Source organism: Sycon ciliatum, chromosome 7 (genome assembly GCF_964019385.1).
Source record: "Sycon ciliatum chromosome 7, ocSycCili1.1, whole genome shotgun sequence".
NCBI classification, from domain to species: Eukaryota; Metazoa; Porifera; class Calcarea; order Leucosolenida; family Sycettidae; genus Sycon; species Sycon ciliatum.
The window spans coordinates 23,843,961-23,856,460 of NC_088649.1; the positions used below are offsets into that span (position 1 = coordinate 23,843,961).

Consider the following 12,500-nt stretch of genomic DNA (forward strand, 5'->3'; position numbering starts at 1 on the left):
GGGGCCGTAGGGAGGAGCACTGCTTGTAGCTGATGCTGGTGGCGGACACGGAGCTGCGACCTTGTCCGCGGGACGAGGCTAGCTTCCTGGCGAGGCGGCACGAGCGCAGAGAGATCTGGATGGTCTTGAAGGCACATTAGCTTGTACATGTACGTGAGAGCGTACACTTGGCGGCAGGCAGCTAGGCTCTGCAGCAAGGCGTCAGGACCAATGATAGCAAGGGCCTTCCGCTGTACTCGGTCGAGACTTTGCAGGTGAGAGTTGGCTGCGCCCATCCATGTCAATGGTGCGTATTCGAGTACAGGGCGTACGAAGCCTCTGTACGTTGTCAAGCGTCCTTCACGACCAAGGAAACTTGATGCTCGACGCAGAAATCCTAGTCGGGCTACGGCACGAAGAGAAACATTGCGGAGGTGGCGTCTGAAGGTGAGTTTGCTGTCGAAGGTCACTCACTCCCAGAAGCTTCAGCTCGTCCCCACAGGGAATATCATGGGCTCCGAACGTTAGGTCTGGGTTCGGCGCATTCGACGGCGAGTCGACACTTTCTATTTTTGAGTTTCACTGTCTCCTTCGTCCAGAGTACCGTCTTCCATGCACTCCTTTGAAGTCCTTCCGTCTAGCGCTGGCGCTGACGACTGTTATTGACTATGTCCAGATAGGCGACGTTGTTTGGAAAGGCTGTGAAGAAGCAGCCCTTTTTCAAAACCGCTGGTGACTCTGATTATTACAGAACAATAAATTGCTATTGGCAGTTAGTTGTCAAAGACGACGACGGGTTGTGTGTCCATCAATAATATTTTATTACGGACTGGGGGGGTGGGTGGGTGGGTGAGGAAAAATTTGAAGCTACTACGGATTGGAAAAAACTTTCGATAATTGCGGACGACCCCTTAGGTACCTCCTCCCGTTCGTTCTACAACCTTACCCAAGCTGGCCAGCATGCACTCTCGTACTCACCTTTTTGTCTCCTTTAGTTCTGTTGGCCTGGGTAGCTACTTGCGCGCCCATAATTGCCATAGCTACCGAGAACCTTTATCTTGCCGTTCACACTTAATCTCTCTCTCTTGTCTCTCTCTTCCACAATGTCGTCGTTTCGTTCATCTTTGTCCTAGTCTCTTTGTCTCCCCAATAAATGTTGTTTGACCTAACCCTGTTCCCGATGTCCATTGTAATGTCTGGAGAATACATGTCGTCGTCCTTTTCGTATTCAACAAGGGTATCCGTCCCGGGGTCCAACTGCAGTTACCCCTGCCCCCGGTGAAGGTAACACTTGCTACTAGTGTGGATGGCTAAATCAGAATTGACCTGTTATAAAACTTCACTAGCACCATTGATTACACAAGAGTCAATCTAGCCAGAACAGGTATGTGTATGTACACTTCAAATAGAAACACGCACACGCACGCACACACACACACATGCACACACACACACACACACACACACACACACACACACACACACACACACACGCACGCACGCACGTGTTGTAGTACGTTATTTTGTGTACGTCGTGTGTACGTCATGTTGGTGCATGCGCATGTTGCTGTGGTATGAAAAGTGTGTCTTCGTCTCGAGTTCATGATGTCTTCGTCTTGAGTTTATCATGTCTTCGTCTTGAGTTCGTCTTGTCTAGTTGTGTTTCTTCGTCGTGTCAATAAACAGTCTTTATAAATGTAGTCATCGTCGTCCCCTTTGTACAAGTGTGGAGATGGCACGGGACTGGGAGCAGGTAGAGAAAAGCGAGGTACAACATTGGTGGCAGCGGTAATGGAAATTTGTAAATCTCAACTTCTGGATTCGTCCTGCGTGGCCTTCGCTCCCAGTTTCCGATGTCATCTCCAGTCGTCCTATCGTCACAGTTTCGTCCGTCTTGAAGAAGTTCGTCCGTCGTCCTCGTCCTTCATCATTCGTCTCTCCCGTCTCTTGGCAGTCGTCGTCACTGGTGGTCCCGGACACGACGTAAAACTGTGCCCAGAAGAAAAACTGAAACAGAAAAAAAGAAGGATGGAAGGTGAAGGCTGCAGTGTGAGGATGTGGACGCTGAGCAGCGCTTTGAGATGGCGGACGACATGGCAGACGGCGTGAAGAGTTTCGTTGGTGAGAGGGTACGTGTGTTGTTGTGAACGTGATGAGAATGTGAGTTGTGTATTCTCTGTTCTCCCAACATTTTGTTCTTTATTATTTGCTCTCCTCGAGGGTAAAGAGGCGCTACTCTGTTTTATTATTAGAATCGAGGACGATTCTACTCTTGGGAGGGAGTTATGTTGTAGTACGTTATTTTGTGTACGTCGTGTGTACGTCATGTTGGTGCATGCGCATGTTGCTGTGGTATGAAAAGTGTGTCTTCGTCTCGAGTTCATGATGTCTTCGTCTTGAGTTCATGATGTCTTCGTCTTGAGTTCGTCATGTCTAGTTGTGTTTCGTCGTCGTGTCAATAAACAGTCTTCTAAATGTAGTTATCGTCGTCCCTTTGTATAAGTGTGGAGATGGCACGGAACTGGGAGCAGGTAGAGAAAGCGAGTTACAACACACGCACGCACGCACGCACGCACGCACGCACGCACGCACGCACGCACGCACGCACGCACCGCACGCACACACACACACACACACACACATACACACACACACACACACACGCACACACACACACACACACACACACACACGCACACACACACACACACACACACACACACACACATATACATACACACACATATACTCAAATCTGTGGACAGCAACTGTTTCGCTCTGTTAGAGCTCCTCAGCACAGCTCAGAGGACCGAAGCGCCGCTCTTCGCAATGAAATACGTTTCCGTGAAGCAAAGAATTTTTTATAAAGAGCTGCAAACCCCACCAAGAGTGCTTGAAATGCTCCAAGAGCAGTGAGCGTTGCACAAGGCGAGCGGCAAGGGTTCGCGCTAAGGTAAGAGTGCTCAACCTAACGACATTGCTGACGCTAGGGAGAATAATACTCAAATCTGTGGACAGAAAATGTTTCGCTCTGTTAGAGCTCCTCAGCACAGCTAAGAGGACCGAAGCGCAGCTCTTCGCAAAAGAAATACGTTTCTGTGAAGCAAAGCATTTTTATAAAGAGCTGCAAACCCCGCCAAGAGTGCTCGAAATGCTCCAAGGGCGATGAGCGTTGCACACACATATATGTACACACACAAAATCATGCCCCATGGCCAACAATCGAGGACATCTGAGAGTTGTAATTTTTGTACTTCTCCGAGGTGTGATTTTTGCGTGCTGGGCCAAGCACAAGGAAGCCATCTCCAAAAAAACTGTAGAAAATGGTTGTTGTTTGATCCTTTGGTGTAATCTTTGTTTCTAGTCGAAGCCAGTTGCTGTTTGGAGCAGAAACGCTGAAATTGAATATTCTCTGCATGTACTCATACATGTACTCAGGCATTTAGTCTCACTCGTATTTTAGCTCTTTTTCTGGAATGGATGCTGCTCTGCGCCCCTTGGTGAACCTTTCCTGCGCTCGTGGAGCAGCTGAAAAGGACCACTGGTATGTCTGGTTCCTGGTTTGAAAGTGGAGAGTCGACTTTTGTGCCTTGAAAAAGGAGTAGAGAGCGATAAAGGTACGTCTGTGGCTTATTTTTGAGTGCTCCTCGTACATTTTTGATCGTGATAGAAATTTTCAGACCAAAGTCTGGCCGTACAGTTTTCTTGTGGATTTTTTAGTTGTTTCATCTCGTATCTATGTCAGTATCGTGATGGTGAAGTGGAGAGGGTGATTTTCTTCTTCTAGGCTTCGTTCGGCCGACTTTGCTTCGTCCTCGTTGAAAAGTGATCCTGAAAAAAAAGGTCGATTCGCAAAATTATGTTGATTTTCAATGTACGTGGTGACATGCAATTGCTGGCTATGCACACACACTCCCCCCCCCCCCCCATACACACACACACACAAACACACAAACACACACACACACACACATGCACGCACGCATGCCCGCATACACACACACACATACACACCATACACACACACACATACACACACACACACGCACACACGCACACACACACACACACACACACACACACACACACACACACACACACACACACACACACACACACAAACACACATAGGCGCACAGAAACGTGCAGACTTTCACCCACAGAACACTCACACATGCCTGCGCAACGTCTAGCATACAGCAGCAGCGCACTAAACACACATGCAATCTTCCACTCACAGTGAGGTGAGTTTTGTCATATTGCGAAACAGACCAGAAACATTTGCCAGGTCACAATGCTGTAATACCCTGTAATCACAACATTGGTAGGAAAAACCAGAATTTCAAATAAGCAACAGTTACACCATAGTTCAGTGGCTAGAGCATTGCGGGCCTCAAGCGAAGGTCCCTGGTTCTAGTCATGGTTGGTGACAGTCAATGTTTTTCTTCAGACTTTTCCCTTTTCCATTCCCTCAACAAGTGAATCTTGATACAGTGCAAAAATGTCGATAGGTCGCAAGTATCGATTTACTTTGATTTTTTGCATAGCAGTCACTGCTACACAGTTTTACAATTGACTAGCAACTCCCAGTATTGATTAGCAGTTTTTCTTCATCAAAGGTTTACATGTATATTTCTACAAAATCAGGATTTTGTACAGAAGAGGACAAAAGCTGCAGTTGCTATTTGCTTTTCCAAACGAACGGTTGACCTGAATATTTTACGTCAGGGTTTTCGCTTGGGCTTGTTACATGTTCAGCGTCCATCCGACTTCGAGTTCTTCACAACACAATGTCCTGCAACAGGGCAGTTCCACTGATTCCTTCGACAAAGAAAGCTCAGGAAAGCGCTCAAACGACCGTGACACTTCGTTCAAAGCGCACAGAATTTTCGCTTTTCTCCTTTTCTTCATCGAAACGAATCGACACTACTGGCGCGTCCAGTTCTTTTTCCCGCTTCTGGACAGTGATCAGATTCACTGACATGTTGGCTACATGAAACTAAGAACCATCTACTTCAACTGTGTCTTGTCGAACAGAAACAAACTGAATTGCGCTTGACAGTGAAAGAAGAAAGGAGAACTTCAGGGAAAGTCGCCGCAGTGTACAAAACTTCAAAAGACCGCAGTCTTGTCCGACCAGTGCAGTAGTGGCTAGCGCAGTGTCCAAAATCAAACAGAGCGCGATCCGGGACCCACGCGCGGACTGAGCAGGAGGGGCCAGTTGGTTGGAGTAGTATGATACTGCTCCCTGGTCAGCAGTGGTGTACAGCAGTCGCATGCAAACTGCACACAAACAGTACAGAATGGTCTTTGTAAATACCGGTGTGCATGACCAGTGCATCGCAGTTTTGGGCGATAAAAAAACAAAAAGCGAATCGCAGCCAGTGAATTTTGATTCGCAAACTGCGATGCGAACCCGGATAAATCGATCCCGGGGTCGTCAATAAGCAGACTACACCATAGCCATCCATGATATCCATACAGCATCACACCACTTTGCAAGCAGTTGCTGCGCTATTCCGATGATCTTGTTGTGTTCGCACTTTTTAAACTGATTGTTGTAGCCCAGAGACAACTTGGAGGGTGTTGTAAAGATGTAGCGTCATCAGTTCAGGGGCGTCGGAAGGTGTTTTAGTGTGGTACGGGCTGCCCAGTGATCTGAAGTACAATTTACTCATGGAGTGGGATGGCAGAGCCCAAAAATTTGGAAACTGAGAGCCTAAATCAATGCATTTTGTTGATTCATGGGGTACATATTTGGGGCAAATAATTTCAAACATTAAAGCTCAGAGAGTACTGTCAGAGAGGAAGAGGAGAAACAGGCTGCGGACATTGGCCTTTGGGTCTTGGAATGTTCGAACCTTGGTGAACAATGACGGACCTGTCGAGATGGTAAGAAGAAGACGTTTTGAAAATTCATTTTGAATCTGTCGTGAAGGACAAGAAGATTGACTTGATGATCCGTGAGCTGTCCAGAGTTGATATAGAGATGGCTGGACTGCAGGAAACAAAGTGGTTCAGCGGAGATTACAACTGTGACGACCGACCGCCTAGTGATTCTCCAACTGTTGCCGAGGTCCCGGTATGTACAGCCTGCCAGCGTACTTTCATGTCTACTGCTGGCCTCAAGCGCCGTCGCTGTGGACCCCGCCCGAAGTGCCCTACAGTAACTGATCGCCAGCACTTTGAACATTATTGCCGAGTTTGTAATCAACGGCAGTTTCGGAGGCGACAGGACCTGCAGCGCCATTTGAAGCACTGCCTACCTCTCCCTAACCTCTCTGATGTAGTGGATGCACATCCCACTGTTTGTCATTGTATCCTTTTATGTAGCATGTATGCATTCATCCGGCCGCGCTGTACGACATGCCAGTTGTACCGTAAGCACTTTAGCTTTACCTGCCTGCCTGGCTTTTCCCTTGATCTCTCTGTCGTTCTCTGTATTCCCAGACACTTGTGATTTATTGTAAACGAAGCTAGTTACAAGATGTCTTTGGTGTGTTTGTAGAACCACTACATCTGACAGTACCTCCCTTCGGGGAGCGGCGTGGCCATTTCTGGCAGCTGTCAATAGTAGCAATAGTAGTAGTAGTAGTGGTGGTGGTGGTGGCGGCGGCGGCGGCGGCCGCAGCAGCAGCAGCAGCAGTAGTGTGTGTGTGTGTGTGTGTGTGTGTGTGTGTGTGTGTGTGTGTGTGTGTGTGTGTGTGTGTGTATGTGTGTGCATATGTGTGTGTGTGTGCATGTGTGCATGCTTGCGTGCGTGTGTGCATGTTTGCGTGCGTGCACTAGATGATTATATCGAGGCTGACGCTGGGAAGAAATACAAACAGAAATGGGGAAAGAGCCCCCAACATGTACAAGTATGAGATTCACTGCCATTTTTAGGGCCACGGAAATGGTTAGCCCTGCATACGATTCTAATTGAATTGGGCAGATTCCAGGGCCCGTCTGATTGGGGGCTGAATGGAGGAGAGTCACGCACATTTTTACACTTCATAGAAACTCACAGTACTTTCAGAGAGCTGGGTTCAGGAAGCAGATCAGGTGGCAGTGTCCTCAGCCGGTTGTAAGACAAATCTCTGAATAGACAGAGGCAAAAGATGCATGAAACAAATCGTTCACTCTGAGCACAGCCAATACAGTCTCCTCGCTGTCGTGTCACAATGATCAAGTGACGATTGCAAACACATACACACACACACACATCCACACACAAACGCACATGCACCCGCACACGCACCCACACCGACAAACACACATGCACATGCACACACACACGCACTTGTACTTGCTCACTGCCAAAACTGGTCACGTTGGTCTCCCCGGGAGAGGGGAGAGAGAGGAACTCTAAAAGGAATCTTGTCTCAATTAGCTATTGAACCCCCCAACGGTCGACCCCCCTGAAATCCCCAAAACTCTGGGTGGACGTGGAAATGATCCCACTTATAGGCTCACCACATATCAGTAAGTGGGTGAGGACAAGGTGCAGTAAAAGGACAGACTACATCAGGGTATCCGTCCAGGGATCCAACTGCAGTTACCCCTGTCCCCGGTGAAGGTAACACTTGCTACTATTGTGGGTGGCTAAATCAGAGCTGACCTGTTATAAACTTCCCTAGCACCATTGATTACACAAGAGTTAATCTAGCCAGAAGCAGTCCGTGGCTAAAAGCTACATGTATATATACTTCACTCAATCTGCGGACAGGACTGTTTCGTACTTTGTGGACTCGTCAGCGCAGCACAGAGGAAATGAGGCCGAACCTGATAGCAATGGAAATAAAAATTTCCAATCAGGCCCGAACGTACCTTGCCAGAGTGCTCAAACTGACAAGTCATTGAGCTCTGCATAACGCAAACAGCAAAGGGACTACCCCCACGCAAGAGTGCTCAACTGCTACAAGAGCAGGGGCGAAATACTCAATCTGCGGACAGAACTGTTTCGTCCTTTGGGGACTCGTCAGCGCAGCACAGTATGTATTCTTATGTATACTTCAAATAGAAACACACGCACGCACGCACGCACACACATGCACGCACACACACACACACATATACATACACACACACAAATCGTATTTCCTCGATTAATAGACCCGGTCTTTTGTTTTTTGAAGAGGGTTGGACCCCCGGTCTCTTATTTGGGCATTGTCCATTATTTGAGCACGGTCCACTATATTTTCATCCGCATATCGCTGGAAATGGTGGATTTTTAACACGTGATAATATAGAATATCTATAATTATGACATGTTAAAAATCCACCATTTCCAGCGATGTGCCGGTGAAAATATAGTGGACCGTGCTCAAATAATGAAAAAAAGCACTAGCCACTACAAAAATTGTAGTTGCGCAACCTAAAATCGCGCCCTTTTTTGATCCACCACGTGCTTTCTTAGTGCGCATGCGCAAAGCGATGAACTCAAATAAGAGACCGGGTCTCTTATTCGGGCATGGTCTACTATTTTCCGTGAGGCCTCTAGGAGGGTCTACTATTTGAGCATGGTCCATTAATCGAGGAAATACGGTATATGTACAGACACACACACAATCATGCCAACACACTCCCCCCCCCCCCCCAACCTCCACCCCCCCCCCCCCACCACACCCCCCACCCCCCCCCCCCCCCCCACCCCCCCCACCCCCCACCCCCCCCCCCCCCACACACACACACAAACACACACATGCACGCATGCATGCACGCATACACACACACACACACACACACACACACACACACACACAAACACACACACACATGCGCACACAGACGTGCAGACGTGCACACACACACAAAATACTCACACATGCCTGCGCAATGTCTAGCACACAGCAGCAGCGCACCAAACACACATGCAATCTTCCACTCACAGTGAAGTGAGTTTTGTCATATGGCGAAACAGACCAGAAACATCTGCCAGGTCACATTGCCGTAATACCCTGTAATCACAACATTGGCAGGAAAAACCAGAATTTCAAATAAGCAACAGTTACGCCATAGTTCAGTGGCTAGAGCATTGCGGGCCTCAAGCGAAGGTCCCTGGTTCTAGTCATGGTTGGTGACAGTCATTTTTTCTGCAGACTTTTACCCCTTTCCATTCCTCAATTAGTGAATCATGATACAGTGCAAAAATGTCGATAGGTCTTCAATAAGCAGACGCCACCATAGCCATCTATGATATCCATACAGCATCACAAAACTCTGCAAGCAGTTGCTGCGCTATTCCGATGATCTTGTTGTGTTCGCACTTTTTAAAATGATTGTTGTAGCCCAGAGACAACTTGGAGGGTGTTGTAAAGATGTAGGGTCATCAGTTCAGGGGCGTCGGAAGGTGTTTTAGTGTGGTACGGGCTGCCCAGTGATCTGAAGTACAATTTACTCCTGGGGAGGGATGGGAGAGCCGAAAATTTGGAAACTGAGAGCTATACGGGCTCGTGGCTTCTGAACCAGGCAGCAAAACGCATTTTTTGATGTACGGGTCACGCACCCAAGGCCGTCTTTGCTGTCTGGACCAGAAGTGTCGAGGCAGTTATCCCAACACGAGCGTCAGAAGAAACGTCAGTATTCCGATCGAATCAATCAGGTGGATCGAGGATCGTTCACTCCGCTTGTTTTTGCCACCAGTGAACAGTGTGCTCCCGAATGTGGCATCTTCTTGAAGACCCTCGCAACACAACTACACCATAAGAACTCGGACATACACTATCGTCTCATCATCAGCCACTTGCACTCGAGAATCAGTCTATCTCTGATGCGGTGGCAGATTACTTGCTTCCGGGGGTCGGGTGCATCATACCTACGCAGTGGATCCAGCATTGGCCGACATTGCTTTGTGACGGAGTGCCGTATGTTGGCTCATATGCCGCGCTGACGGGCATCAATGGACTTGCCATTAATATTGTCATTGGTTTCATTCTGTCTCAGAGTGTTCTGTTGTATTTGTTTTCGTTTTAAAAGCGTTTAAGCGTTTGAGTGAATGGAAACGTCGTCGTACTAGTAGTAGCGATGCTTGGATTGTGTTTGCGGGTTTGCTCTTTGTTTTTGTATTCCCTAGTTGCCTTGATTCTTTTCTTTTATTTTCTGATTGGATTTCCCTATTTATTTGATTTGATTTTTGCTAATTTCTTGAATGGTTTTGTCACCATTGCCTTTCTTGCTTGCGCTTTTCAGTTTCTTCTTTCTGACACCCGGTTTGTTTTCAAATAAAGGCGAAGTTCAGTAGTAGTAGTAGTAGTAGTAGTAGTAGTAGTAGTAGTAGTAGTAGTAGTAGTAGTAGTAGTAGTAGTAGTAGTAGTAGTAGTAGTAGTAGTAGTAGTAGTAGTAGTAGTAGTAGTAGTAGTAGTAGTAGTAGTAGTAGTAGTAGTAGTAGTAGTAGTAGTAGTAGTAGTAGTAGTAGTAGTAGTAGTAGTAGTAGTAGTAGTAGTAGTAGTAGTAGTAGTAGTAGTAGTAGTAGTAGTAGTAGTAGTAGTAGTAGTAGTAGTAGTAGTAGTAGTAGTAGTAGTAGTAGTAGTAGTAGTAGTAGTAGTAGTAGTAGTAGTAGTAGTAGTAGTAGTAGTAGTAGTAGTAGTAGTAGTAGTAGTAGTAGTAGTAGTAGTAGTAGTAGTAGTAGTAGTAGTAGTAGTAGTAGTAGTAGTAGTAGTAGTAGTAGTAGTAGTAGTAGTAGTAGTAGTAGTAGTAGTAGTAGTAGTAGTAGTAGTAGTAGTAGTAGTAGTAGTAGTAGTAGTAGTAGTAGTAGTAGTAGTAGTAGTAGTAGTAGTAGTAGTAGTAGTAGTAGTAGTAGTAGTAGTAGTAGTAGTAGTAGTAGTAGTAGTAGTAGTAGTAGTAGTAGTAGTAGTAGTAGTAGTAGTAGTAGTAGTAGTAGTAGTAGTAGTAGTAGTAGTAGTAGTAGTAGTAGTAGTAGTAGTAGTAGTAGTAGTAGTAGTAGTAGTAGTAGTAGTAGTAGTAGTAGTAGTAGTAGTAGTAGTAGTAGTAGTAGTAGTAGTAGTAGTAGTAGTAGTAGTAGTAGTAGTAGTAGTAGTAGTAGTAGTAGTAGTAGTAGTAGTAGTAGTAGTAGTAGTAGTAGTAGTAGTAGTAGTAGTAGTAGTAGTAGTAGTAGTAGTAGTAGTAGTAGTAGTAGTAGTAGTAGTAGTAGTAGTAGTAGTAGTAGTAGTAGTAGTAGTAGTAGTAGTAGTAGTAGTAGTAGTAGTAGTAGTAGTAGTAGTAGTAGTAGTAGTAGTAGTAGTAGTAGTAGTAGTAGTAGTAGTAGTAGTAGTAGTAGTAGTAGTAGTAGTAGTAGTAGTAGTAGTAGTAGTAGTAGTAGTAGTAGTAGTAGTAGTAGTAGTAGTAGTAGTAGTAGTAGTAGTAGTAGTAGTAGTAGTAGTAGTAGTAGTAGTAGTAGTAGTAGTAGTAGTAGTAGTAGTAGTAGTAGTAGTAGTAGTAGTAGTAGTAGTAGTAGTAGTAGTAGTAGTAGTAGTAGTAGTAGTAGTAGTAGTAGTAGTAGTAGTAGTAGTAGTAGTAGTAGTAGTAGTAGTAGTAGTAGTAGTAGTAGTAGTAGTAGTAGTAGTAGTAGTAGTAGTAGTAGTAGTAGTAGTAGTAGTAGTAGTAGTAGTAGTAGTAGTAGTAGTAGTAGTAGTAGTAGTAGTAGTAGTAGTAGTAGTAGTAGTAGTAGTAGTAGTAGTAGTAGTAGTAGTAGTAGTAGTAGTAGTAGTAGTAGTAGTAGTAGTAGTAGTAGTAGTAGTAGTAGTAGTAGTAGTAGTAGTAGTAGTAGTAGTAGTAGTAGTAGTAGTAGTAGTAGTAGTAGTAGTAGTAGTAGTAGTAGTAGTAGTAGTAGTAGTAGTAGTAGTAGTAGTAGTAGTAGTAGTAGTAGTAGTAGTAGTAGTAGTAGTAGTAGTAGTAGTAGTAGTAGTAGTAGTAGTAGTAGTAGTAGTAGTAGTAGTAGTAGTAGTAGTAGTAGTAGTAGTAGTAGTAGTAGTAGTAGTAGTAGTAGTAGTAGTAGTAGTAGTAGTAGTAGTAGTAGTAGTAGTAGTAGTAGTAGTAGTAGTAGTAGTAGTAGTAGTAGTAGTAGTAGTAGTAGTAGTAGTAGTAGTAGTAGTAGTAGTAGTAGTAGTAGTAGTAGTAGTAGTAGTAGTAGTAGTAGTAGTAGTAGTAGTAGTAGTAGTAGTAGTAGTAGTAGTAGTAGTAGTAGTAGTAGTAGTAGTAGTAGTAGTAGTAGTAGTAGTAGTAGTAGTAGTAGTAGTAGTAGTAGTAGTAGTAGTAGTAGTAGTAGTAGTAGTAGTAGTAGTAGTAGTAGTAGTAGTAGTAGTAGTAGTAGTAGTAGTAGTAGTAGTAGTAGTAGTAGTAGTAGTAGTAGTAGTAGTAGTAGTAGTAGTAGTAGTAGTAGTAGTAGTAGTAGTAGTAGTAGTAGTAGTAGTAGTAGTAGTAGTAGTAGTAGTAGTAGTAGTAGTAGTAGTAGTAGTAGTAGTAGTAGTAGTAGTAGTAGTAGTAGTAGTAGTAGTAGTAGTAGTAGTAGTAGTAGTAGTAGTAGTAGTAGTAGTAGTAGTAGT

General features: G+C 45.1%; 2 protein-coding genes across 2 annotated transcripts in view; one reads left to right on the forward strand and one right to left on the reverse strand.

Annotated features, from left to right (window-relative positions):
* Positions 1 to 12,500, forward strand: part of LOC135821733 (uncharacterized) — a 96,640-nt gene that overhangs the window by 1,651 nt on the left and 82,489 nt on the right. The gene's annotated exons all lie outside the window — the stretch shown is intronic.
* LOC135821732 (leucine-rich repeat-containing protein 40-like) overlaps positions 4,214 to 12,500 on the reverse strand; it is a 19,487-nt gene continuing 11,200 nt past the window's right edge. Inside the window, exons 5-7 of the mRNA XM_065334731.1 lie at positions 8,850 to 8,918; positions 6,987 to 7,058; positions 4,214 to 4,286 (exon numbers count right to left, since the gene is read on the reverse strand). Coding sequence (XP_065190803.1) covers positions 4,214 to 4,286; positions 6,987 to 7,058; positions 8,850 to 8,918 — 214 coding nt within the window. The remainder of the gene's footprint in view (positions 4,287 to 6,986; positions 7,059 to 8,849; positions 8,919 to 12,500) is intronic.